We start from the raw sequence: 27,121 nt of genomic DNA on the forward strand, positions 1-27,121 counted from the left end.
TGAAGTGGAAAGTGCAGTAACTTAATTCTTCACGGAGCAGGAGCTATTTTTGCAGCTGAGTGGGTCTCTGGATAACCTTGCACACTCGAGCAATTAATTCCAGAGTTGAAGGCAACTCTACACTCAAGGATCTTCAAAAGGAAAAAAGAAATCACGGTGCCACCTTGGGTTCATGACTTTTATTCATAACAGATGCAGGGACCATAGCCCTCATGGTACTGTGTCAAGTCTGGAGACGTTTTGATGAATTCTGAGCAGATGGGGCATAAACACAATCCCTCAATCACACACGTTTACTGTCTATCAAGTGATTGCACATTCCCCAAAACCATACTGGGGTTCAGCATTCGGATCTCTGGAATACTTCATCTTAATGGCCTAGCACTGAAAATTCCATCGCCTCCTGCCCTTTTTTTTTTTTTTTTTTTTTTTTTGACCACGATACCTGCCACAACATAAAGCAGCCAGAAAGAAGCCACCAAATCTGAAACCCCAACCAAGATGTCAACAGACTTTTCCAATGACCTGACGTGGAGGCACGCTTAGCCTGATCCAACACCAACCCTCCCACCCACATCTTCCCACCACAGGATGGCATCCCTGAGGCTGGAGGATTCTGTGGTCTCATCTATTTTTTTTTCCCCTCCTTTTTTTTTTTTTCCTGGCACTTAGGGTGATTCAAACTACTGCCTGCCCTTCCAGCCTAGTGCTTTACTGCTCTGCAACCAAGTCGAGAGAAAGTAAACCCCTCTGCTTGATTAAATGATTATACTAAATCTTCTAGCCCATGGGAAATGAACTAAGTTTGTTAAAAGGAAGTCACTTTTTTTTTTTTTTTTATAAATCTTATATAAACACTTTAAGGGGATTATCTAATACACCTGTTCCATCTACCATACAACTCAAACTAAATTACAGACAAATCTAATGTGTAAAACAAACAAACAAAAAACACAACAACTCATCCTACTTAAACCACTCCAAGGTGATTTATATGAACAGAGAGGTAAACATTAAGGTGACCAACACAGCTGTTTGACAACCCAAAAAAGTGACTTAACCATGAAAGTCTGTGGCCTAACTTATGCTGTGTGTGTGGCACCAAACACAACTGGCTCCTGCCCTGTACATATGACTCCAGCTTACTGTTATCATAAAAGTACTGTTTGCTTGTGCTAACAGCCTCTCCCCATGCCTGGGAGCAGGGAGCAAATCATCAGCTGCTCCGTAAGATGCCCATGACTCGTTGTAATTTCAGAGCTATATTAAGAAGAAGTTACAGTCATTATACAAGCAAACATGGTTATTTCCACTGCAGATGGTAGTTAATTTCCTGCCTGTTGCTGTTCCATAGACAGGAGGACAAGCACCAACAGGGGAAACGTCCCTGCTGCTGGACTGCAACGCAGGACAGTGGTGGCCAACACTGTCCACAACCCTACCACACGATGCACAGCTGGGCTCTCCCCACCAACAGATGGAATTTGGCCCCATCTCTGCTCAACTATCAGCAACTCATTTAAGTACCTACATAAGAGTCAAGTGCATGTATCACGTTCTACAGAACTGGGACAACACAAAGATTTTACCCACAGGAAGTCCATGGGAAACAGGCATAAGTGCAAGAGGGAGCTCACCGCAGACACTTTGCTGATAACATCCCTTGCGACAGCAAGGCCCTGCGCGAAGGTGCGGGCCGCCACAAATGCTCGTGTCACTTGTAGCTTGAGCTTGCGCGGCACATCCCCAAAGGGCTTCAGCTGCTCTGTGTACTTGCTGACGCACTCGAGGTACTCGTCCGTGAAGTGGTACTGCGGGTTTACCAGCCGGAACATGCGCTCCAGCAGGCGTGCCCAGAACTCATTGAGCATCTCCTCTAGGTTGACGTTGCCACCCACATAGTACCGCTTCAGCTCCACGAAGAGGTCCTTGAACAGCTCCGAGTTCTGCATGTACAAGCGGCCGTACGTCCTCACGAACATGTCATTCAGCGACTTCTCAGCATTTTCAAGAAGTTCTTTGAAGAACTCTACAAAACAGCAAAAGAAGCCATGGTGAACACTAGCAATGGGTTGCGCATTTGCACACTGCTTAACTTGAAAATCCAATGCAATGAAACCATCCTTGAAATGAAATGGATTTCAAAGAATTTCTATATCAAATTCTCAAAGGATTTCTATATTTCAAAATTATTTTCATAAATAAATGATTCTCAGAAAAACCCTGTTCCCAATCCTAAGACTCGGGTGAGTGAAATATCTTTTGATCCATACTAAAAACCATAACAAAAGTCAGCAAACTGGAAAAAACAAACAAACAAACAAACAAACAAAAAAAAACCTTTACATTACCTTTAAGATAGCTAAAAATAACTTATTTTGGAGCATAATGTTATCAGAAATCAAAATGTGTTTTGCTTTAAAACAGCTGTTTTGAACAAAGTGCATCTTTCTTTTCAGTTACTGTTGATTCATTTTATGGAATAATCATAAACCAGCCTAAAAAAACTAACAAGTTTAATACATTTTTAAAAACAGACCCAAAAATCTACCTTTGGGTTCTTTCTCCTGTCTTTCAAGTTTGTCAGATCTCCGGGCAGGGCCTGTCTCCAATTATGTAATTGCTCCTGATTGCAGACAGGGCTTCATATGTTTGTGGCAGTACAAAGAAAGTGCAATTAAGTGAGAATTTTCTCAAAATCCAAAGGCTGAACACTTGACACTGACAAGAAGGCCAAGAGATTTTTCAGATGACAGAAAATGGTTGGGGGCCTTGGGATTTCATGGCTTTCAAAAAGCAAACCCCAGCTTCACTTCACTGTCCGAGAGCACCAGACAGACCGGTGCCGGAGAACAGACACTGCTGAAACACCATCACTGCCTCTTGGCAGTGCCACACACACCTCTGATGCTGGTAGTGAGTTGAGCCAATGACATCTGGCCAGGTCAATTTAAAGAATATTCCCCACCAAGTCAGGGCTGCCAAAGCCTCGACACTTGGGGAAAATGCTTTGTTTCTGACAGACGAAAGTGCAGGTATCACTGAGGTAGTTTGGACAGAGAATAAGCTGACCCACAGCAGCACAAATGAAAAGAAATACTGCTCCCATAAAAGTGGCAACAGTACAAATAAAGAAAAAACAAATAGCATTTAGATAGCTCTGATGAAAAATCACCCACCCTACTGGATAGACTTCACCTTGGATATGCAACACAGAAGAGTTAAAATGAAAAAACAGGGGAGGGGTCCACTAAGTCAAATTCATTTGGGCCATTTTGTAACAAAACTCAACATTATATGGGCGTGGGAAGGAGCTAAGGAGACCAAGAGTAAGTGCCACAGGGACTTCCATCATTCTGGCGACCAGCGCACACTCCTCATAGCTGAGGTTTTCCTTGCCTACCCAACAGGATCTGCAAAACTCCCCCAGGCAAACAGAAATCATGCAGTGTTGGTGCCTGGTGCTCACCATGTGCTCCCAGCACCCTGGGTGCAGCTGTGCCGCTGCCCCACGTTGCAGGGATGAGGGAACCAGTTATTTTATGCATGCCATTCACAACTGAGGATTCTGACCTCTGCTTTTCTGTAACTCATATTCAATAAATATTTTTTAATAAAACATGCCTCTAATTTTTTTTTTAATCCTCAAAGGAGTAATGTTTAGAGACAGAAGTTGTTAGAAGGAGGGGGTAATATATTCTGGCGCGGTGTGAATTTAAACCTTGTTAAAACGTATTAAAAGTATGCTGAAGTTCAGATTTTAGTGCTTCAAAGTGCTCCAGTACAAACAAAGACTAACACAGAAAACATTTTCTGGAAAAACTGAAACATTCTTCGAGTTCCTGACGAACAAAGTCATGGGGCTTGGTGGTTGACATAGCTGTATATAATGCAGCCTCTTAGGAGCACAAGAGAAATGATCCAGGGAAGAAGAGATTGATTTCAAACACCCGACACGTCCTCTGTCCAATATCAGCAGGAACCTCCACTTTCGTTCCCATGACTGGCATTTCCTCTCCAGGAAGATTTTTTTCTGTTGAGTTTATACTACAGAGATTAGCTTGGTGTATATTAATTTCTAATTCACTTAATCATTGTGAAGGCTCACTTCCTTCCTTTGCTCAGACCTTTTAATATCACCAAATAACTTGTTTATTTAAACACTTTAGTACCAGGCACAAGAGCTGGCAGATGCATCAGCAAAACTCTTCAGCAAGAATTATATTTTGAAATGACATTGATGTGAAATCTATTATTTTCAGCTGTCAGTCGAAAGGAATCCAAATGAATGTTTTAAGCCAGGAAAGTTATAATCTTGATACATCCATTATTTTATTGGTTACAATCCAAACAGAAAGTTGAATAAACTGATCCAAGCTTTAGATCAATTCATCTCTTTGCAAATTTTAATCTAGGCTAGAACCAGGTATGTTCATTAATTATCCTAAAGCAAGAACACTAATTAGCTGTTAATATCTGTGCACCTGCAGTCTTAGAGACAGCAGCTTTTACTTGCTTAAAAGGAAGGTAAATACAGGAACTGAAAGTTTCCCACCAGAACCAGCCACGTCTAAAACCCCAACACAGCATTGCTGAAGGAAGTACCATGTATGTGCAAAACCGTTTCTGGCTTGAGCACCAGCAATCATTTTCATAGTCAGGAAACACACATTCAAGTGTCACTCCCCAGCTCAGAAGAGGAAAAGGACAGAAGAGCCTCCGTGTTTGCAACACAGAGCTGGCATTCGCCCTCCTGCCCTGCAAGGCTTTCCCTCAGCATCCTCAGCACAGCCCAGACTGTGCCATCTGGGGCATCCTGGGACTGGCATGGGTGGCTTGGCTGCATGAGGCCTCACTGGGCACATGGAGGCTCCTGGGGTGGAATGAGAGGTTGAGATGCCAGAGAAAACAGCCACTGAGCATGGCACTATGGCAAAGGGTGAACCCCACACCAGCAAGCAGGGATGGACGAGCAGCAGGACATGCGCAATGTCTAGTGCAACGTACGGTCATTGCATTAGCACTCTTAACTCGGTCAGCAGCAGGGATTAAATGGTAGATACGTGTTTTACTCTGGCTGTTGGCACATATCAAGTCTGCAGCCTCAGTTTCTGTCCTCTATCTTAAAGAAATCAGCTTTGGCACAAAGGAACATCAAACTTTTATCTGCATAAACCATGGGCAAAGACATCCGCAGTGAAGAGAGGAAGTTACACTCTCCAAAAGTCCTTTTTATGACTTAAATGCTAAACTGTCTAGTAATTCACTCCATCTAATTAGATATTAATTCGCCCCTTCACAGAAACAAGCTGATTAGCAAATGCCAGTGTAACCCAGCATTAACCTTGCCACCACAAGAAGAAAAATGGCAGGTTCCTCTCTTACGTCTTGACTGTTTGCTGGGTAAAATAAATGACCACCTTTCATTTGTATTAGAAGTTGACTTGTTCTCAAACAAAGCAAACACACAAAGGACTCGGTTGCTTATTTTACAGCACTGTAAAAGCACGTTTTACAGCTGTGTTGCAAGCAATCTGTACTCATTAAATTATCACTCTGACAGGCTTCCTGTGAAAAGCTGTCAAATGCAAACATTTTTCACAGACGACAAATCATACTTTGCCGGTGCTCTCTGAGACTCTGCTATCCAGAGAGATATCAGGCTCTCATTTGCCTACCAGTTATTTTGCTTAAACTCACAGACCAAGGGGCAGGGAGGCCTCTAACAAACAAGCAAAATCAAGGAACACACAAAATTGGGAAGGGTTTCACAAACTGATTCCCAGGAGCATCAACATGGTTTTCAAGGAAATCTCACATGTCCCATCTTCCCGGTCTCCTAGCTAGTAGTAGAGTGTGTAGAGTTGTCTGAGTTACATGGAGAAAATTGCCACTTTGCTGGGTTTAATCTTTACAGATACAGGTCACAGGCATGCACTGGCAGGACTGGGGCACAGGCTGGGTCCGCTGGACAGACAGTAGATGAGACACTGGGAATGACAGACAGTGGCACCACATTCAGGTGGGTCCATCAGCTCTGGTCCAACCCATGAAAGACAGAGCTGCATAAAATTAAGGGACAGCATCTGTGGAGCTCTTACCAATGCAGAATTCCCACAGGAACAGAAGTCACTTGAAACAGGAATCCTCTGCAAGCAGTGTTCCTGAAAACCCACTTATGAGCCACCTCTGCTGATCACTCTGCATTTGGTATCGGTGTTATTCATGACTTTACCGAACACTGCAAACTATGAGGAGGTGTATAATGAGCTGTCACCTCCCTAAGAATTCTCAGTGCTGCCTTCCCAGCACCTTACATACTGCTTGTAAATTTATTTCTGCTTGCACATTTTACTACTTTGCCCATCTCAGCTGAGCCCCACTGATGCAAAACCATCTTCCAGTTCAGGAAGGTGCCACAGAGGAAGAAAAGCAGGGCTCAGCCATGCCGTCCCTCTGCAAGGGTACCAGTGCTGCCATCCACAAAATGCAGCTGAGCTGCCCTGTAGGATACCAAGCCAGAAAACCTTCCCTAATACAAAGACGAAACTTTGAAATTTGTAAATAAATCCTCTGGACCCTATGGACTTTGATGCTCAGAGGAAGATGACATTTCTAATGCAGTTGACTTCTAGAGATAGAAAAGGATGTAATCTGCAGTCAGGCAATCTACAGCTCTGGGCTCTGTTTATTCTTTTAACACATTTGAATTTCAGTGTAGAATTTCAATGCCAACACTCAGGGAAAACCTAGGGATGTCATGAAACAGTAAGAAAGACTGGACGTGAGATATATGGTATTTCTGTAATAAGAGTCCTGGAGGAAAAGAAATCCCTGCTTTTAAACAAACCCTCCATAAAAGATTTTTCCACAAGAAGAAAACTTAACCATAGTTACTTGGCAATTTCCTTTTTTCAGGTAACAAGACTTATTACCTGTTTGCAGCTTGAGGGCAGACCAGCCCTGCCAGTAACCCTGCACTGGAGAATGCTGCACCCCCCCGAAGGTGCTTCCACCACCAGAATAATTCAAAACAATCACTTCCAAAGTACGGGTACGTTAGCTATTTGAAAAAACGCAATCGCTCCACCCACTGCAAGGCACAGGGCAAATTCCACCTACAGACAATAAATCCACTTCCTTGGACTTTTTTAATCTTGGATTCATAGGTCTCATCTGAAAATATCCTCCTCTTAGGAACAGACACAATATTTTCCTATTCCTCGTGCTAATGTTTTCAGATATATTAAGGTTGGATTTTCATATTAGAGGGCTTTTGATGGGAAAGCCCTCTGCTGCAGGGTACAGCTCTACCTAAATCAATGGCAGCTCCCGGAGATTAGAGAAGCACATCAAGGAGGTGCATTCCACTTCGCCCAGAGCCAGCTCTGGCATTTCCTAACAAACACTGGTGATGAAGGCAGAAGCAGCAGGACTACCCGGTCCAAGTTGCCTCCTGACCCCCAGCAGGACCCTGTGCACTCCAAGGCAGCTGTGCCCCAAAGGGTGAGCTCTCTGGGCTGAACTCACAGCCGATCATCCTACAGTGTGAAGTTTTGCCTTGAATTTCTTCATTGTCAGGGATGAAACGTTTATTTTTCAAACAAAACCTCTTTATGGAGAGGCACAACATTCTGCTTGAGAAACGCTTCCTCTTCCAGCAACTGCAAGGAGTACAAGCATGAGTGAGTAGGGGCTCAGCACCAAAAAGCCCACGTTTTCATCGAGGAGAAAACCTTAACTGCAGTGCAAAAAAGGCAGAGTTTCATCCACCTCTGAGTCCGTTAAGCTAATGCCCCCTCCACAGATGCCTGTGTTAGGGTGTACTTGTGTCTTTCCAAATGAAGGTCAGATCTACGCTGCACCTTTCCATTTCCAGTGGCCTTAGGACGTGCTAAATTTCCCACGCACTGGCTTTGCTTATTTTATAGCCATGTTTTCAACTGGCCTTAGAGGTATTCTATTCAGGGTTTCCAAATTAACTATGCAAACTGATACCAGGTAGACGTGCAATTACTCAACACACCTTAAAAACAAACAAAACTAGACTCAAGGACACAGAGGGAATACACTGCATTTTTACGGGCACAGTTAATTAGTTTCAGATAATTTGCCACCCAGCTTTTCAGGTATACTTTTAATATGTTGTCCAGATTATGATTAATTAAGGACCGTCTGTCTTACCGAAACCTTTAATTTGCTTGTCTGTATAGACAATTACGTTTCCTAGTGTATACGGGAGAACACTGCCACAGAACAGATTAATTATATTTTCCTGTGAAAGGGTTTACTCATAAAAAGCACACCACAGCAAGATGGATTCCTAGCTGAATGTTCTTGTTTGAGCCACGTCCCCAAAGGCTGCGCCACGAGGGGCCAGCACCATCCCCATCCCCACACCCTCACAGACTTTGCATCTGTGGATGCAAAGTCCAACCCGTAGCTGCTCCTGCTATGTGAACAGAATGCAAGCCAGACAGATAGAATGGATTTGGAGGAAAAGGCACAAACGTTCCACAGCTCTTTTCACCTCAAAGTTGAAGCCATCCATAGCTACACCACCTACTCCAAAGGAAAAAGATTTTTTCTTTCCTAAATGTGCCTCATTACTTTTAATATGCCTTCACTTCCTTTATTGCATATACTGCATTTGTAATTTCCACCAGGGAAAAACAAACCATAGCTTAACAACCTTTTTCCAGAAGTGTTGAGAAACCGATGAATACATAGTGTTAACACATTTATTGAATATGAACTCAGGAAGGGCAGGGCAAATCCACAAGCTGTTTCTCTGTCCTGTTTTCAAACATGTGTTAGCACTTACTGACATGGGAAGAACTCTTCCGCATAGTTTGAAGAAATACAGGCTTAAATCATGCCAGTGTCACAGCAACAGCCCTGACATGCGAACCTCAGAGAGCTGGGAAGCACTAGAAAATCTCCCAAAACTTTGCTTAATTACTGAAAGGTTTCAAGACAAAAGCAACAATTAGCTCATGGCCCCCTACGGGGGGAAGAGAGAAGGGGGGGAGAAAACAGGATTTCTAGAACTTCTCGGGCCCACCAGAAACAAGATCATTATCTGTACTTCAGGAAATCGAAAGAGCTAACATACAGCTCAAGAGCAGTGCTGTCACACAGTGACCAAGCTCCTTAAAGGAGTAAGAAGCAACAAAGAAGGTAGGAAAAAAAAAAAAAAAAAGAAAAAAAAACACACTGCATGGTATTGAAACTGACGTCTGTGATTCAAGCAGCAAGTAACAGCACCACAAATTCTGTTCCATCTCACAGCCATCCTAAGGAAAGCAACACCAGCAGAAATGACCTTGGTCCCCTCTCGGTCCACCCCACAGGACAAACCCTGGCTTTGCAGCCTGCTCACTCCCATTCCCAGAAACCTTCCCTGCTTACGCTTCCAGTTCTGGGCCAGCTACAGCGGGCTTCTCCCACTGCCTGCTCCTCCAGCAGAATGTCCTCCATCCTCAGCTCGCATCTCCCTTGTGACCACAACTCAGTCATCTTCCCCAACACACCTCCTTGTCACTTCTCTCCTCTCCCTTGTTCTTCTCTCCCCCGCTGCTCTCCAGTCTCCCCATGACTAATTTTCACCGCACCCAGTCCCCAGTCTCACTGACTCAAACACTTCTATCGCTTCCCAGCTGCTTTAGCCTGCTGACCCAAGTCCATTCAGTACCAGAACACCAACCTCCCACCCCAACACAGCAAACGTCAGCTGAAAGATTTTAAAGCAAACCCCTTCAAGCTGCCTCCCACATACCCCATTTCAAAGGAGCCTTCTGGAAGGCTGGGAAATGTATTTCACACGTCTTTTTTTTTTCCAAGCCTCCCTTCTTTCAACTGCTGTTGAAGAGCTTGAAGAGGACCTGTGCCACTGAACGATGTTGACAGCTTTCTTGCTGCCATAACCTCAGATCCCCTTGTCTCCTATTTGCACTGAGATCTCTTCCAGCCAGGGCCACCGCTCTTATTCATCTGGCGTGCAAGCAGCTGGATGCTAAGACACTGCAGTCCATTGTACACTGATAAAGCCACAGCACAAGTCAGCCCTGTACCAGCAGGATATCACACTCTCAAGCCCACCACAAGAACCCAAAGCACAACCATCTCCATCCGCATCCAGGGGAGTAGCTCCCAAGACTACACAAGCAATCGGAGCCTGCACATACACTAGGTGATTTTCTCTAGGAGGAAAAGAGAGTTAATTTTAAACAGACAAACAATAGCTCATTGACTGGTTGACAGCAATTAGTAACCAGAGAGCACCAGACACATTTCCTGTAGCGAAGTATAAAGTGTGCTGCCCAATCTTTGTTTTCTGAAAAAACAAAGGGGTAAGAGCAGCTTACCTGCAATCTTAACATCAGAACCGCTTGGACATGAAATGGCAGAAGACTGTTTGATCCCTCTAAGCCCACAGAAAGTGGCTTTGCCCATTGCTGAACTCTTCATTCAGAAAAATCTCATCCCCTGCACACCTCCATAGGGCAGGAGGCTCCTCCCCCCTTGAGATATCCTCCCCCCAAGGATGCCTTGACCTCATCATCCTTCCAAGCCTCCCCACACAGAGATCTGGTCCCCCTCATTGATAGATGAGCATTGCCCTTCTCAATAAAGAAGAGGAAAAATCACAGTGGTTTTGTACCTTTTTAAAAGATCTCCAGATGGAGAGAAGCCAGTTAAAGAAAAGAAAGAATAAACAAACTTCCACTGTACAGAAAGCAGAGAAAGCAGACAATTTGTTTCATTATTGTTGGAGTGAGTGGGAAAGGGCAAACAAAAGCCCTCAAGTGGGATATTTTAAAGAAATTTTTGTTGGTGGTTGCTCTCTCCCCGTTTCTCCTAAATCACTCCACCCCCATCCCAGACAAGCACAGGTCCAAAACCAAGCCTGAAGGACTGGCTCTCAGCAGGAGGCAACTGCTTCCACTGCAAAACACGAGGTGTCTTCCCACCATCCTCTGCCCTGGTTTGGCGTGTGAGGTTTGGTGCCATCCTCTTCTGGAGAGGCAAGAATGAGGCTATGCCTTTGCCTAGACGTGAGTGGCAGCAAGACAGACAACACTGCTGTGTTATTTGTATGTTAACGATGCAGTCATCACCAGAGCCTTTGCCAGAGGAAAGGTTGCAATGGTAGAGCTCTCTCCACCAAGTAGATTTATTCAACAACATAAAAGCCACATGACTCTTGCACAAGAAGCATTAAAGGTCCACTACATCTCCAGTCTCCCTCTGTGAAAGCCCCACTACACCGAGACTCCTGGGAGCAGCCTTCTGCAGAGCTCATTGCACCAGAGCCAGCATGAGGCCAGCGGGTCCCGCAACACGAGGGGTCCTGGCACATGAGCAGCGTGAAGCCCCAGTTCTCTGCTCCTGCAGGCAGCTTCCAATAAAAGAGTTAACAAGACATTAAGGTCCCAAAAGGGCAGTTATTTTGGTAAGGCGGAGCGTCCTGATTGTCTGCCAAATTCTAACTATAGGAACTGGACACCCGCGGGGTTCGTCTTTCACCATTTGCCTCCGCGCCCTCTGGAACAGTGGGAAGGAGACCACTGAGACAGATGACAGTGAAGAAAGGCCACCATGAAGGGAAAGCCTCCCCTCTACCCTCAGGACAGAGGAGGGCTCTCCTCCAGCTCCCTGCCTGCACACACGCTGTACCCACCGCACAGTGCAACACAAAGCCACACCAACACCACACGTCATCTGCGAGGAGGCGATGGACCAGCAGCAGCTGCTCTGGTCTCTCCCCAGCTCACCTATGCTCCTGCTCTCTATCAGGACCACTGAGTTAGCAGACAAGGTGCATTCAGCCCACAGGAGGGTCAGCCCAAGACACCCACTAATTCAGCCTACTCTTTATACTCACTTATACCACGTGACTAAGCGAGAAATCAAGAATTTGGGGTTGAATGCAGTTAAACTCCCAGAGGTCCCAGCATACCTCCCAGCCAACTCTGACCTGGAGACAGCAGCTGGGAAGCCAAGGGTTATCTGAAAAATATCTAAATAAAGGAATTAGATTAGAGGTTATTTTTTTCCCAGATTCAACCAGAAACCACCTCTTTCAGGGGGGCTACGTCCTACTCTGCTTTCTCAAAATCTACAGAACACCTAAAGACACTGACCCACAGCCAGCCATCCCCTCTGCCTATCCTTCGGTGGATGCACCATGGCCCCACACACCCCTTTGGGGACCACTGCCCAGCTCCTGCTCAGATTCTCTTTCTTTCCACTCAATTTTCCCGCAGGGGTTTCATTTTACACTTCCATATTTGTTTTATCTTAGATGTTAATGGCAAAGTCAGAGGGGAGCAGGGAAGAGCAGAGCAGAAATGGGACACTCAACATTTAATAGCTTCCCAGATGCTGGCTGGGGCTGAGCAATTCTGAAGTGACAAATCCTCCCGTCGCTTGGGCACAGTGAGCACCAAACCTACTGTCAGCCCAGCCCACTGTGCGTTTGCCTCCTTATGGGTGCGTAATACTCCTACACAACATGGGAAGCAAAAGCTTGCTTGCCTTTCCTAAACCCAGAGCACACAGAAGAAAGGGACGAGACTTGGTTTAAATGAAACAGCTTCTTAAATGCAGTGGCAACAATAAAACAGCCAGCACTTCACAGATTCAAACCACTACAGCAGTCTTCTACCAGACCCTCTGCTCATGGGGTTTTGGGGATTTGTCTTCCCCTCATTCACCATTCAGTTGCAATAAGCCTACAAAACATCACTTCTCCCTAGCACAGGCCTGGCACAGCAATTATGTCTTTTGAGAGATTCAGTGGGTGTCTTTAATTAAAGAATGAAAAAGAAAAAAAAAGCAACCAAAGAACATTTTATCTCGGTAGCAACCGGATAGCGGAAATGCTGAAGAAGAGTTATCTGCTGCTTCCTGCCCCTACTCCAATTCCTCCAAACAGCTGAGCAATTTCTGTTCTGGTATTCACCTCGTCTTCCCCAAACCACTGCTCTCCTAGCACAGCCCCCAGCATGGAAAACTTCAGCCTGAAAGGGCAATGGAGATGAAAGCTCAAGTTTAATAAAAGGGACTGAGTATTTACACAGCCTTAATGTCACCATTAATCCTTTTAACATTATTAAACCTTGGGAGAGAGAAGAGGAGGGACACTGACTGGCAAAAGAGATTTTAAACATTCCTCCCTACTTTTTTTTATGTCCCTTATGTCCCTTACTGCTGAAAATATATACTTTGCTGCTAGACTGGGATTGGGCTAGCAATTTGAATTACAACAGGAGAGAACCCTGGGAGCATACAGAACTGTACTGTAAGAAAATATGCAAGATACTGAACTCTAAAGCTTTGATCTTCTCCCAGTGTCTGCAAACCAAACATGCAGAGAAGGATCTGATGCTGTACAATTACGTATTAGGAGCTGAAGTGATTTCTGGTCAGCCATGTGAGGACAGAATCAGAAATTTGTTTGATACTCCTGATTAAGAGGAGATAATCCACTGCTGAAGTGTATGGCTTTGGTGTCAGATCAGAGCTATTCTGGCAACCATTAGAAAAGCACGCAGAGCTTGAGCAACAGCTGATGCAAACACTCCAACAGCCACAAGGCATTACAGCCTCCATCCAAAGGACATGCTGCCAACTTCAACTGTCCTTTTACGTTGGCAACTGCTGCAAAGGTCAAGCACATAAAGGAGGCAGCACAAGTTTGCCTCTCCTCTCAGACCTGAGCATCAAGGCTAAGAGATTAGCAGCCAGGGAACCTACACCACAGATTGCCAGAGAGCTGGGGGTCACAGTTGCTTCTTGTCACACGAGAGCTGCAAGTGCTGTCACCAAAGCACCCATGATGTTGCCCTGCAAGAGGAGTGGTTGTTCCACTTGCTGAGAGACCAGTGAAATTAAGGGAATTTAGGTCTCCACAATAACTCATCTTGCCTGTTCAGTCTAGCCACACAGCTTAGATGATTTCTTGTTAAACAGGAAGATGCATGGCTGATTTTCTGTCAGCTTTACTTTCATTTGAATGGATTTGGCTACTGCTAATGAGGTAGTCCTAAAGAGCTCCAAATGCTAAAATCAAAGCAAGGGCCCATGCAAAGGAAGAGCTTTGGGAGGGATCACGTACTTTTCAAATCTTATCTCCAGAGGTCAGGACACACACATAGGTCTTGATCATCTCCCTCTCCTCTAGGCTGGAGCCGTTACATCAAAGTAACTGTCAAGGTACTTCAAATTGGATTCGTGTCCCATTCAACTTCCTCCTTCCAGTTACTTCGACTGAAACTATCTTTAGAGTGCACCAAGATGCAAAGTTACACCCAAAATACAATTATCAGGGGCATCAAACTGGAAGAAAATCTTAAGGCAGTGTCCCAGCAGTCTCCCAGCCTCCACTCCACCCAAGGCTATCATTAACCACTTGGATAAAGGAATAAAGGGATCCTTGCAGAGCCCATAAAGGAAAGGATTGCCACATCCTAGGGGCAGAAAAGCCAGACCAAACTCAGAAGTGTTGGAAAACTGTAGTATTGGTCCAGAAACAGGAAAAGGAATGCCCCTCCCAAGGGACATATGACAAGGAGAAATCAAGTATGCAAGGAAAAATCAGAACACACCTGACCAGCTGACCAAGCATAGGGACTGTACTGAGGAAACAACCACCTCAAACAGTCTATCAGTCCACAGGAAGCTCTTTTAAAACAAACATGCAAAAACACCAAAGCAGTCTAAGCACAGCACTCCAAAAGCTTGCCAATTTTTTGCACGGAATTGGAGAACCTCCGAGGAAGACTTCTCAGCCACCACCAACAGTGCTCCTGGGAACTGAGTGCATTCAGCCTCCAGGTGACTCGGTCAGTGGGAGGGAAGCAGTCTTGATTAAAAGTCTTCCAAGAGGTAAATGATAGAGGATGGTAATCAGTTAATCTCTTCTTCTACCCCAGGTAAGATTAAAAAAAAATCCCTAAATCAGCTTTGTCTACAGCAAACGAAGATTTAGATCTGATATTATCAAATGCTCAAAGATGGGCCATTAGGCTTTGGGACAAGTTGAGGAGGTTGCTAGTTCTTCATTAGTTTCATAAAGGGCAGAGAAACATGCTTCAGGGACAGGCTGGGTACAGCAAATCTAGCTTCCAGGAACACGATCACAGCATCCCCTTCCAAATTTGCCTTTCAAGGACTCCCAGGGTTAAGATCAGAGGAGCCAGTGTTGAGACCAGCAGCAGGCATGCTGAGAGGTGCTGACAGAAACAGCACATAGCACAAACAGAACAGCTTTGCAGGGCTCCCTACCAAAATCTCCCCCATTTTGAAGCATTCCACTTTGAGAGGTATCCAGCTTAGCCTTATACCCCCCTGCCATCAAGCAGCCCTGCAGCCATCTCTCACCATAAAAACAAGCAGACACACCTAACAATACGTCTGCACCACGTCAGAGATGCTAATACAGTGAACTGGGCATGCTCTTTGTTTTCAGTGCAGCATTTTAAGCAGCCTTGTCATTCATTTAAGGTGAAGCAGATGCTGTTCCTCTGGCCTCTTTGAAAGGGCTTATCTATGGGCTGGATTTCATTAAGTGTCTTGTTCTGCGTTTAATAAGCTTGCAAGTCTAGACACTTAGGTTCTTTCTCTATCACCCCTTTGGTGTACCAGCAGGTAGAGACAACAGAGGTTAAGAGGGAAATATTTAGCTGGTAGATTGAGATGCTATCAAGATGATTGCATAATTTCATTTTGACTCATTGCAATTTCACACCCAGGGACTTTTTCGTTCACCCAAGTGCCAACATCCTTTGAAAGAAAGGGTCTCCTACCTGCTGCAGCAGCAAAGAGGAGGTCCCTGGTAGGTTCAAGACACAAACTTCAGGGTATTGGTTCAACATGGATTTTCTAGTGACTGAACAAGGGAGAACAAGTCCAGAGGAACTATGCAGTGGAATCACCCTCTGCTACCAAATGGAAATGAAGCTGTATGGGCACAACACAAGTCTTGGCAACCCAGCCCACCTAACTAATCAGATACTTCCACGTCTAGCTAGATGTCAGCTCATCACTGCAGCCAACAAGGACAGCCCAGGCAGGCAGGAGCCTGATACCTTACTACTCCCTCCCTGTTAAAGGGCTGCTGGGGCACGCAGTGAATACAGGACACTGGCACAGGTGTGTGGCAGCTACTTGTAAAGAAGTTTCTTCCATCAAGATAAGGAGACAGTGCAGCCCTCCTGTGCCTCAGTATCGCTGATCTGAAGGCAATGCTGAGACCAGAACTTTGCTTATCAGTCAGTAGCTGGTGTCACTTGAGCAATGGGAACTCGGCTGAGACTTAGTTGATTTTGCTTCTGACCCTACATCACAGTTGAACCTTCAGCCTCTGTGCAAAGACATCTCTGTATTTACTTGCTGCTTTACTTAGCCCTAAAGGCTAAGTGAGATGGATACAAATCATGTTGGTTCATAACAGACCGAGGAAGATCAGCATTTTTGTGGATCAGGGCTGTGAGATGTGCACATTACAATTACGTGTACTGTGAGGATATGCAAACAAAACTAACTGCAATCTAATAGCAAAATAGTTTTTCGAAAGAATAATCAGAGAAATCTCTTTAGGAAACAAATGACTGTAATCAGCAAATATTACTCTCACATGGGATTGCAAAACAAGCCATGCTCTACCCTCACCATTATGAGTCATGAACTTCACCAGCAAAGGGGGAGGCAGAGAACAATTGCATATAGTACAACAGGATGGGATTTTATTTTATTATTTTTTTAATTTTATGCAAAGGAGATCAAGTTCAAGGTCTCTGCACTTACCATCAAACTTCTTGTATCGGGAACTAAACATTGTTTGTAAGTGATTGCTAAGCTCTACAACAGCATTTCTGAAGTCATGTTTACTCTGTTGACTGTACTTCTCTTCCATTTCTTGAGAGCAGCATGTGTAGGCTTGCGAGCAGACTTTCAAGTGGTCACCTGAAAAGCAGAGAAGAAAATATTCCAAGTTAGAATTCCCTATGCAATGCAAAAAGTTCAGCTCATGAGGCCCCACAGCTGCATCATCTATTCTTGAGATGCTCCTGTTGGGCTCTGGCACATCAGAAGTTAATTCTGAAAAAGAGATTTATAGCAACACATATAGATACCACGACTTATCATCCTGTAAGAACATTAAGAAGTATCCTCTTATTTATTCAGTTTATTGACTGAATAAACAGATATTCATCTTGCACAATATAATCTGAAGAACCAGCAATTTGACCTGTCTACACTATGATATCTTCCATGAAGTTTCTGCTGAGTATTGTAATTACTTTCAATTCACTCAGTTTATTCATAACACAATATCAATGACAATGGTCCTTTTTGCACAGATAGGCCATTTAGTCTTCATCCCCGCCTCCAGTTATCACTGGAGAAGTACTCTTTCTCAGAATCACAGTCATCACAGACATCAAAATAAATATGTTTTATGCAACTACTTATCACAAGGCTTTCCTATCACATTTCTGACTTCTAATTTTACAGCTTTCTGTCATCACCTTGGGTGAAACTGGGTGTTTGTTCTGGAGAATTCAAACAATTTTCTTCCTTCACCTTGAAAGTTAATGACCAAAACAAGCAGTTAAGATGAGCAGCTCCTACTTCCAAGTCAGGCAGTATTTAGAAGACACCAAATACATGCAAGCTGCTGCGATCCCTCCCATTTTCACACCCTGCTGCCAAACCCTAACCTTCAGCCCACAGAAAGGGATGGAGAGAGGAAGTCTACTCCCTACTTGCTCGCACCCCAAAAGTCAGCAGCAACCTCCAGCACTGCCAAGGCTCACCAAGACTCACCCCAAGAGCTGCAGGGGACTTGGCAACCCACTGCCCAGAAAAATCTCTTCACGACAGGCTATGAACCATGTAACTACCTGATCTGCTAAAGCATGAGACGTGTTTGTAGAGAAATGAGAGCAATATTGGTACTGAGCAAAACAAGAGCCCAAGACCAACACAAGCGGTTGTTCCTCTGCCAGCCTAGTGCAAACACCTGGTCCCACAGCTGCATGATCTGCCCAGCTATTCAACCTTCAGTTCACTTTGCATGACTTTCTTGCCTAAAAACATTAGCCTCCCTCCTTTCAGACACTTATGGTACTTTTAAAAGCAAAAAGGAAACAAAAACTTATACATATTATTTATACAAACACATACACTTCATCCTAAGAACCTCTTCTCCTAAACTTGTTTTCCTTTTGCACTACAGGGTTTGTTTGTTTTCTCTGGCATTACAGAGAGACCTTGACCAACCCATAATTCTGCCACAACTAATTTATTGCACAGGACTGTTGACTGCTTGTGAATTATGGAAATCTCCGGGACTGTTACAGGAAACAGCCCTGCTTAGACAGTAAGTTTTTTCTTTGTTTTCTGAAGGCTATCTCCTTCCAGACATTTTTTTCCTTCCCGTTTGCGCACTCCTTTTCCTCCCAGGACCATCTCCTGTGGCAAGCACAATGTGTTAAAGCGAGGGGAGGCGAGGCAGTCACAATGCCAAGCTGAGCCTGGGCACGCAGAGCCCTGTGGCACTGCCTCTGCCACTGATGGCCGTGCTCAGCTTGATCAGCCATTTAGCATGGAGGAAGAGGTGCAGCCAGGATTTTTAGATCCTGCCCACCAAATCCGCCTCCGTGATTTACAAGCACAGGTTGCAAACACTGCAGCCAGCACCAGCTGGCAACTCAACAGCATCAGGCAAAGCCATCGGGAGCACAACACCTCTCTAACAAACCTGCCTCACTAGCAAACATTTAAAAACCAAGAAATTCCCCAGGCAAAGCCACACTATTTCTTTTTGCATCCCTTTGCTCCGATTCCAATACAGAACTAAGCCGCTTTGACACAACGGAAAACACATAAATAGCAAGGAAATGATAATTACTGCTACAGCCACGGCTTGTTTTGACGTGTCAAAACAATTTAATTTCAAAACTCTCGAAACTCTTTCTAAATTTCTGATGGAGGGGAACTATGTTGGAAATACCTTACCTGAAATGCACTTCATTATTTCAGTACCATTTTCATTAAGGATTCCTTTCTTTGGTGATTACAATTTACATACTCCTATTTTATTTTGTGCTGGAGGGGTACACCTCCACCCTACTTGGCAAACTCAAGCCTGCTGACAGCAGGGTTTATTTTCCTTGTTACGTTTCACAGACACTCTGAAGTTGTCCACAGATGCCTTGGGATCCCCTCAGCAGCCATCTCTAACAACCACTCCAATTTATTTATCAATAAAAAACAAAATGTAAAAAGCCCAACATATTTCATAATTACAAGGAACAGTTTTATATCTATTTACACTACTAAACTGAAGTTAGAATCCCATCTATTTGACAATGCCTTTTTCCATTATGTTATGTTGTTTTATATTTCAGAGTAATAGATCAGGAGCTAACACTACAAAGCAAAGTTGTCTTTCTTTGATCACATTTGCACAGCGCTTCTTTGGTACACGCTGGAAAGCCAGGCAAGGAGAACACTACTGACAGGATCTGTGCAAGCTTGATTTACTATTTGGTTGAGCATTAAGAAATTATGCTCCAAACTGCAACTCAGTCATTCAAAAATGAATGACCAAGCAATCTAATTATGGAAGATATTTCTCAGTCATGTCAGCACTATGTGGTCTTGGCTTATGATCAAGAATTAGCTCTGTCTGGAGCTGAGGAGCTCCTGCTACTAAGTGCTAATGCAGGGGAGGATGCACTGTATTACCCAGTGGTAAAAACCCTAAAAGTTTAGGACTGTGGGCTGCTTTTATTACAGCTTCCTTATGCCACAGTGGAAGATACCAATGGGAAATCAATTGAAGCTCCTGCTTTCCTGCAGGGTTGTCCTTAGCACCTCTGTACCCCTCGCTCGAGCAAAGCAACAGGCATTGATAACTTGCAAGGAATCTCATTTCTAGCTTTCACTTCACATCAGCTAGCAGGGCTCTGTGCTCCCTTCCTCCACGCAGCCCCCATGCACAGGGCTCACTCCCATCCATAAGCCTGCAGGGAGAGAGCAGCACGACATCCCAACGCTGCATCACCTCCCACCCTGGCAGCAAGTGGCCACAGTGTCGGGAGCGGCCCATGTCTCCTCGGACACACACGGTGCTGCCAGACAAACGCATCGGAGCGCAGCAGTGCGAGACGCCTGGCACACAGGAATGAGAACTTGAAAACCTGGCAAGCAACTGCTGCCAGCGCTCCACACGAGCACGGGCACGCTTCGCCACCCAGCACACAGCAACCTGGAGCTCAGGGTGAAGACGGCGCTCCCTGTGCTTCCTGCAGGCAGCCAGGACTCCTCTAAGAAAAAGGAGTGAAAAATACGAGTGTTTAGGTCCACTTAAGCAGATATCCAATGTTTATGTACATTATATAAAGAACACTCATTGTGTGTGCTCATTGTCAAGGACACATTCGGCAATAATTATTTCTCAAGTTAAAACTCATCAAACAATGCCCATACAAGGCAACTCTTCATCTACTGTTGATTGCTAAAGACACTGCTGCTTTTGTAATTTATCACCATATGAGCACAGCAAAATATAACTCTGCCACAGCTTCCTTTCAAGTTATGCTTTTTATTGAATCATTTGGCAGGGTTTGCAATCATCACATCAGGGGCTGCATGGCAAAAAGAGCTTAAGTAGCAGAGAACTACTTGAAATATCTACTGCATATGCACACCATACCTGCAACATCTCAAGGACTTACTTGCAGCAGATCTTTTCCGTGGCCTCTTGCAGCAAAACCTCTTTATTTTATATTAGATGTAATATAGAGAGAATTACATTCTATATAGAGAGAAGTGATGGACCAAAATGATAAAAGCATTTTGCTCCATGGCTAGTTAACAATACACCTCTGGGGAATGGAAGTGGTGAGGTTAAACATAGAAATGCAATGGTACACAGTGTTACTATCTGCAAATCTAAGGAAATGTACTCAGAAAGGTAATCTTACAAACTTATGATTTAAGCCATTACAAAAATGCCACATTTAGCAGACTCCAAGCACATGGAGTTTCTTCCAAATCAAGTAACTATTTCGCAAAGCATTGGAAAACATGTTTTCATCGAATGAGTAAGCATGCAGTGAAAACTCAGGGGCTCCATTATCCTGAAAAGCAATTCCCTTCACCAATTTTCCAAGACCTTTTCAAAATGTTGTTTCTGGACTTCCAGGCTAACATGCCATTCCCACCCTGCTTCTCATTGCCTTGACCAAGTACATACTCCAAATACATCTGGCTGCAAAAACAGCTAAACTTTCAGGAGCAGTTAACTGGGAGGCAGAGGGGTATTATTTCTTGAAAACTCTCCTGCGCAGTCTGGCCCTTCTTTGCAGCTCAGCGAACAAGCCAAAAGCACTTTATGGCAGAGACATTACTCTTGGACTTTGCCACCCACTGCTCTAGCAGCCCAGCTTACCGCAGCCCATTTCTGCACATGGGAACAAATGCTGCCCTGGAAGACGGGCGAGCAGGGCCACCACCACCTCATCCTCGCACCCTGCCTCTGCCCTCTAGCACACATCAGCTCGTGTCATCTTTAAAAGAGCTTTATGACTTCCTCTGAACCGACTACAAAAGGAATCCCGGACTGTAATGCCGGACTCTAATCCGATTTCACACTAGACTTACGTTCTAATTATCACAGAATATTAGGCTTCCACCCATCATATATAATTGACATGCTACTGAGGCTTTGCAAAACCCCCAACAAAGATGACAAGAAACACTAGCATCACCCCCTGAGCACGGCTCCACTGCTCCAGCCCCACATTAACAAGAGACGAGAAGAATAAAGAAAAGTGTGAGCGTGCAGTCAACTCCGGCAGAGTCATTGAGAAAGACATGGCTATCGAACTGTTCCCTCAACTCGATCACTTCTAGAATACCCCAAATACCAGAAGTTTCCCATTTTTCCTGGCTACAAAAGGAGCTGGGGGTGCAGGAACAGCCCAGGAGCTCTCACCTGCCTGCCGCAGTGGTGCCGTAATGCCCGCGTGCCATGGGCACAGCCACAAACGGCACAGCCTCAGCCACAGCAAGGCTGGGTCACTCTGGTCACTGCCTGTGGTGCTTTTAGATACTCACTAATGAAAAGCACTACAAAAACACATAGTGGCTTGGCACTGAAATACTTGTAGGTGAAACAACATTAAGTTGCAAATACCAAAGGGAGGGAAAAAAAAATCCTGCTCTGGGGTATACCACACACCCAAAGCAACCCTAGAGAATCCTCCCAGACTGCCTCACATATGCACAATGCTTCAAGGCACGCACGTTGCATAGCGTAAGCAGCAAACTTGAATTTTCAGTTGATGGCTCTTATCCGAGCTTTCCTTTTCCAACGCTTGGTCAGACTTCACCGCTTGCTTTAAAGCAGTGCTGCTGCGGCACTTGTGTTTATTTTCCTAGGGAGAATACTCCTGCAGAGATGGTCGCGTGCCAGGAAGGAAGAGATGTAAAACAGCACTGAGATCCTGCTAACGGAGGCAACGCATCCACCACGGGCAGTGGAATTAGAAGTTTCTGAGCCCTCATCCTGCAGATGATGCAGTGCTGCCAGTACCCTCTGGTCACAGCAGGTCAGACCAGGCTGGGACATTCAGACCACATCTCCCGCGATGCTCCTGAGCACATGGTGCTACCACAATTTCAAATGTAGCCTGCTCATTTCGACCAGAAGTGCTGCGTGCAGCCACCTACCCATATTTCTCACCATCAGACAGAAAACGACATGCCCCATTTCTGATGTGAATCGATTCCCATCCTAAAGGCCACCATCACACAACCAGAAGCAGCTTTCCTTTCTTCTCCTTCTGCAAGTCTTGCTGGGATTTGAAACCCAAAGGGCACCAGAAGCAAAACCAAACCCAGATCCTCACCGTAGAGGTCTGCAGCCAGCATCACTCTTGGACCAGGTGCCAGCCCCTTCGCAGCCCCAGAAGCCCTGCCCTCCATCCAGCCACCACAGCCGTTTGTCCACCCCCTTCTTCCAGCCACACAGCAGCTTTTAAAGCCAGAAGACATGCTCACGTATAGCCGGGTTATGGAAGTACAGAAATTTGGCAGCATATGCCAGTGTACAGTGTATTTAACATCCCACTCAATTAGCAACCGTTTTATATAAATGGTTTATTTGCCTTATTAATATTAAAGCCACTTGTTTCCCATGCGCTTCCACTTAGGTTATTAATCAATGTGTGTTTCAGCTTTTTGCTGATTACTCTAATGGCACAGAAAAATTCCCCAGACTCACAGAGAAAGCTTATAATATTGAAATGATTTTTTGCAAACTTGTCAAGTAGTCAAAACACACTCTTTGATACCCAAACCAAAGCCCTTTCACCTACGCTTAACAACAGTGAACTATTTTCGGTCAAGCTTTACTGCATCTGTTAACTCAGCTGCTAATCCATCTTGCAGGCATGGGGAATGCCAGCGCACACAATACCTCAGTGACATACCTCTGTTCAACGCAACAAATAACCCTAATTATTTCCATCATGCGTACCTACAGTTACTTAAAATATCGTACACAACCAAGGTCTGTCTGGCTTTTATTTTTCCATTTTGCTTTGTTGACAGCTTCAGGTTCACAAATTTACTGCCAAGAGGGTCAGGGACCGAAAAGAACAAAAGATTTATGTGTGTGCATGTACATTAAGCCAAATGCACATTAGGAGCCTTAATTTTTTTTTTCTGGAAAGAGCAACTTAGGACACAAAGTGGGCCCTTGCCTTCTACCCGTTTGAGTCCAAATTGTGACAGTAGTGCTTATCTTCCACTTGATGACAGGGCAATGTCCCTGAACAACCAAGCCTGGGCCACCACTGCCACTGAGGCCAATATAAGTGATTTCAGGGCATCCCAGGCTACTAATGCAGCTCTTCAACCCCAAACAAGAGGAAAGCCTGCCTGTCTCCTCAGCTGCCTCCAAAGCATCACCAGTTAACCCTGCCAGACTCTGCACTGGGGCAAGAGTGAGGTCCAGATGCACCTATGGAGGCCACCAAAAGCTGCCCCAGCCTCACCTGCAGGCCTCCGGCGCCCTTCACAAACGCCATCTGCAGCTCCACAAGTCAGCTCCAAGTCAAAAACCTGTTTACCTGAGGAAAAACACCACTGCAATTTCGTTTCCACAGTGACTTCCTCTCTGGCAGGGTGGCCTGAGTATTGCAGGGTTTTACACCTTGGAAAACGCTGCTATGATAGAGTACTTTCGTTTCCACAAACAGGATATTGAGTCAATTAGTGGCACACCAAACATAAAACAGACAGATGAAGATAATGCATTTCTGCAAACATCAAAAGGGAGAGAAACCACACAAAGACCTGAATATACAAATAAGTCAAGGAGAAGAAAAAAAAACAACACTACATAATTAAACTTATTATTTAAGCAAGCCTGGGGAGCAAAATAGCTCTGGTTAACTAGAGGATTCTCTCTGGGTATTGCTAAGACAGAAACCTTCAACGAAAACCATGAGTTGTTTCTTAATTAAAAAAACAAAACCAAAAAAAAAAAAAACAAAACACTTCACTTTGCTGAGTGAGAACCTGGGAAATGCAAATTCTCCTTATTATCACTGAATTCTTTAGACATGAAATAGTTTTCATAATGCGTCTCTGCGTACATGCCTTATGAGAGATGTGTTACACAACGGGCAATTTGTGATGGAAAAACAAACAAAAGCTTCTCAGGCGAGGAAGACAAGGCACACAGCGCATAGGAGACCTGTCTTCAGGACTGCTGAGACAGGTAGTGGCCCTGTCCCTCCACTGGCCACTAAGAACAACTAGAAAGCCAGACACTTTCAGCTGGTAATACTGGGTACACTAAAAGGCAAGAATAGACAGCCGTGATAAAACCTATTAAAAAGCTGTGTATAGTCAGTAATCAGACTTCATAATTCAACAAAATAGTCCAGCAGATCTTAAAGGGGTAACATACATCCCCACCACCCTTAAAAAAAAAAAAAAAAAAAACAAAACACAACTCGCCACTGAGTATGATTTTATGCAATTAAATGGGGAAGGAAGAAAAAAAAAAGAATCCACTGGGAACAGCAAATACACAGAATTACTGAAACCTCAGGCACAAGGAACAGTAAATAGAAGAGATCTGGCTCAGAGACAGTTACTTTCTTTGTAAGACTTCTCATTTTTTCCTCAAATTCCCCATCAAGAAGGCAAACAAAGCCAAAAAACTGCCTGTTTGGTTTTTTTCCATAAAGATTCAGGATATTTGCCAAAAAAGCAGCTTTTAACCCAAACGGATTCTGCCACAAACACTTATGTGAACTGGAATATTTTTCATTCCTAACAATATTTTCCCGTGACACTTCCAGCCACTTCATCCTGCACTGCCCAGACCCACCGGCACGCACCCCCCGGGATGCTCGCTGGTTCAGGGCGGCACCACACGCAGGCAGGCAGCAGCACACAGAAATACACCACTGGCAACAGCTCTTCCACTTTCCTCCCCCCCCCCTCTTTATAAACATAGCTGATTCCAGCCTTGATGCACAAAACCATGCTTCAGAATCGCACAGTAGGTTCTTGTGAGTTGCACCCAGCCTGGCCGGTGTGTGCCAGCAGCTTGGTCATCTGCTGGCTCAGCTCAGCTCTGGCAGTGCTGTGCCCCTGCGGTCAGCCCCCCAGTGCCCTGCCCCTCGGATCCCACACAGGGGCTCAAAAGAAGTGAAGTTTTGTTGAAGTAAAAGCCAGTACACATCATCACTCAAAATGGAGCTAACGTGTCCGTGTGCTGAAGTGCATCAAAAGGAAGAGAAGTAATAGCGGCATGCGAGTCAGCAGCAAAAGCAAAAATGTAAGAAAGCCCCCAAAGATGTTTGTAATCCCTTAAACAAGAAACAAAGCTCGTGAAAATCAGCCACTATTTCCTGATTTTGACTTAAAGTGAGATTAAAAAAAAAATACACTGGACTTTATACAAACAATAATCTAATCTATAAATTGGAGAAGGAGAGAAAGACGTTAGTTAACTTCCAGAGAGATTAATTCTCTGTTGCAAGACCTGTAATAGACACTGCAGAGCTTGCAGCAGTTCTGCAACAAACTTTCCTAGAGGGAGACATAAACAGAAGCCCCCAGACCAAACTGCAAAGCACTGTGTTAAAGGGCAGCATACAAATACACTAACGCATGAAAAATGGCAGGGTAATTTTTTTCTCATCCTTTAATATGCAGCTAATTCACCCTGCCTTTCACAGGGTTGGTCTTGTTCAGGGAGGGCATGCAGGGGCTCTGCAAAGAGACAGGACCAGCCAGGGCCACCCAAAAGTCACAGGTGACACAGAGGGACGTGCTTCTGCACCCACACGTGCCACAGCACCCAACACGACCCTTTCCTGGGGAAGGACAAAGGTAAGAGCTCTGCACCAAGGGGAAATGCTCCATCTCATCTATCTGCAAGAGCACCACTCGCTTGCTCGGGGAAAGTATAAACAAAAAGATGAAAAGCTTTAAGGCTTCAAGTGTAGCCAAGTCCAGCTGTAAACTAAAAGCCATCCCATGCTAGAAAATAGGGCACCCCCCCTGCCACCACACATCTGCCTCATCCACTAAGACTCCAAAGAGACAAAATGGTGAGCTTTAGGTGCCATTATTCAAAATGGTTAAAGCCCAAGAACCAAGGAGGAATTAATGCATGCAGGAAAGCTGCCCATCCACTCACAAATCCCCACTTATTCAAGCCGAGGGATACCAGTGGCCTCTGCAAGACTACAGCCACTAGCCCGAACTGCAAGAGAAGGCAAGGTCCCCAAAACACCTCTGACAGCATCATGTCTTTTCTCAAAATGAACCTGCCGGCACACAAGGTCCATCAGTGAGAGGCCTCCATTGGCAGTGAGCCCCCCCACTACAGGGCCTGCTGGGGGCCATCACCTCCCCACACAGAGGGACAGCTCTGCAACACCAGCAAAAAAAGAGAGCCCAGGCATGATGAGAGTCATCCACTTGGAGTACCCATGCCACCAGCTGCAGAAATATTTGCTACAACATGCTCAAAACCTTTGAGAAGGAAGAACTGAACCTTTATTTCTTTTTT

The 27,121-nt window shown here is 44.8% G+C and overlaps 1 protein-coding gene across 1 annotated transcript in view; it reads right to left on the minus strand.

Moving 5' to 3' along the window:
• The window catches only part of GPC4 (glypican 4), a 69,125-nt gene that overhangs the window by 22,392 nt on the left and 19,612 nt on the right, over positions 1-27,121 (minus strand). The window contains exons 2-3 of the mRNA XM_032196364.1: positions 16,813-16,971; positions 1,638-2,029 (exon numbers count right to left, since the gene is read on the minus strand). Of these exons, the coding sequence (XP_032052255.1) occupies positions 1,638-2,029; positions 16,813-16,971 (551 nt within the window). The remainder of the gene's footprint in view (positions 1-1,637; positions 2,030-16,812; positions 16,972-27,121) is intronic.

This window comes from Aythya fuligula, chromosome 13, assembly GCF_009819795.1.
Source record: "Aythya fuligula isolate bAytFul2 chromosome 13, bAytFul2.pri, whole genome shotgun sequence".
In the NCBI taxonomy this organism is placed as follows: domain Eukaryota; kingdom Metazoa; phylum Chordata; class Aves; order Anseriformes; family Anatidae; genus Aythya; species Aythya fuligula.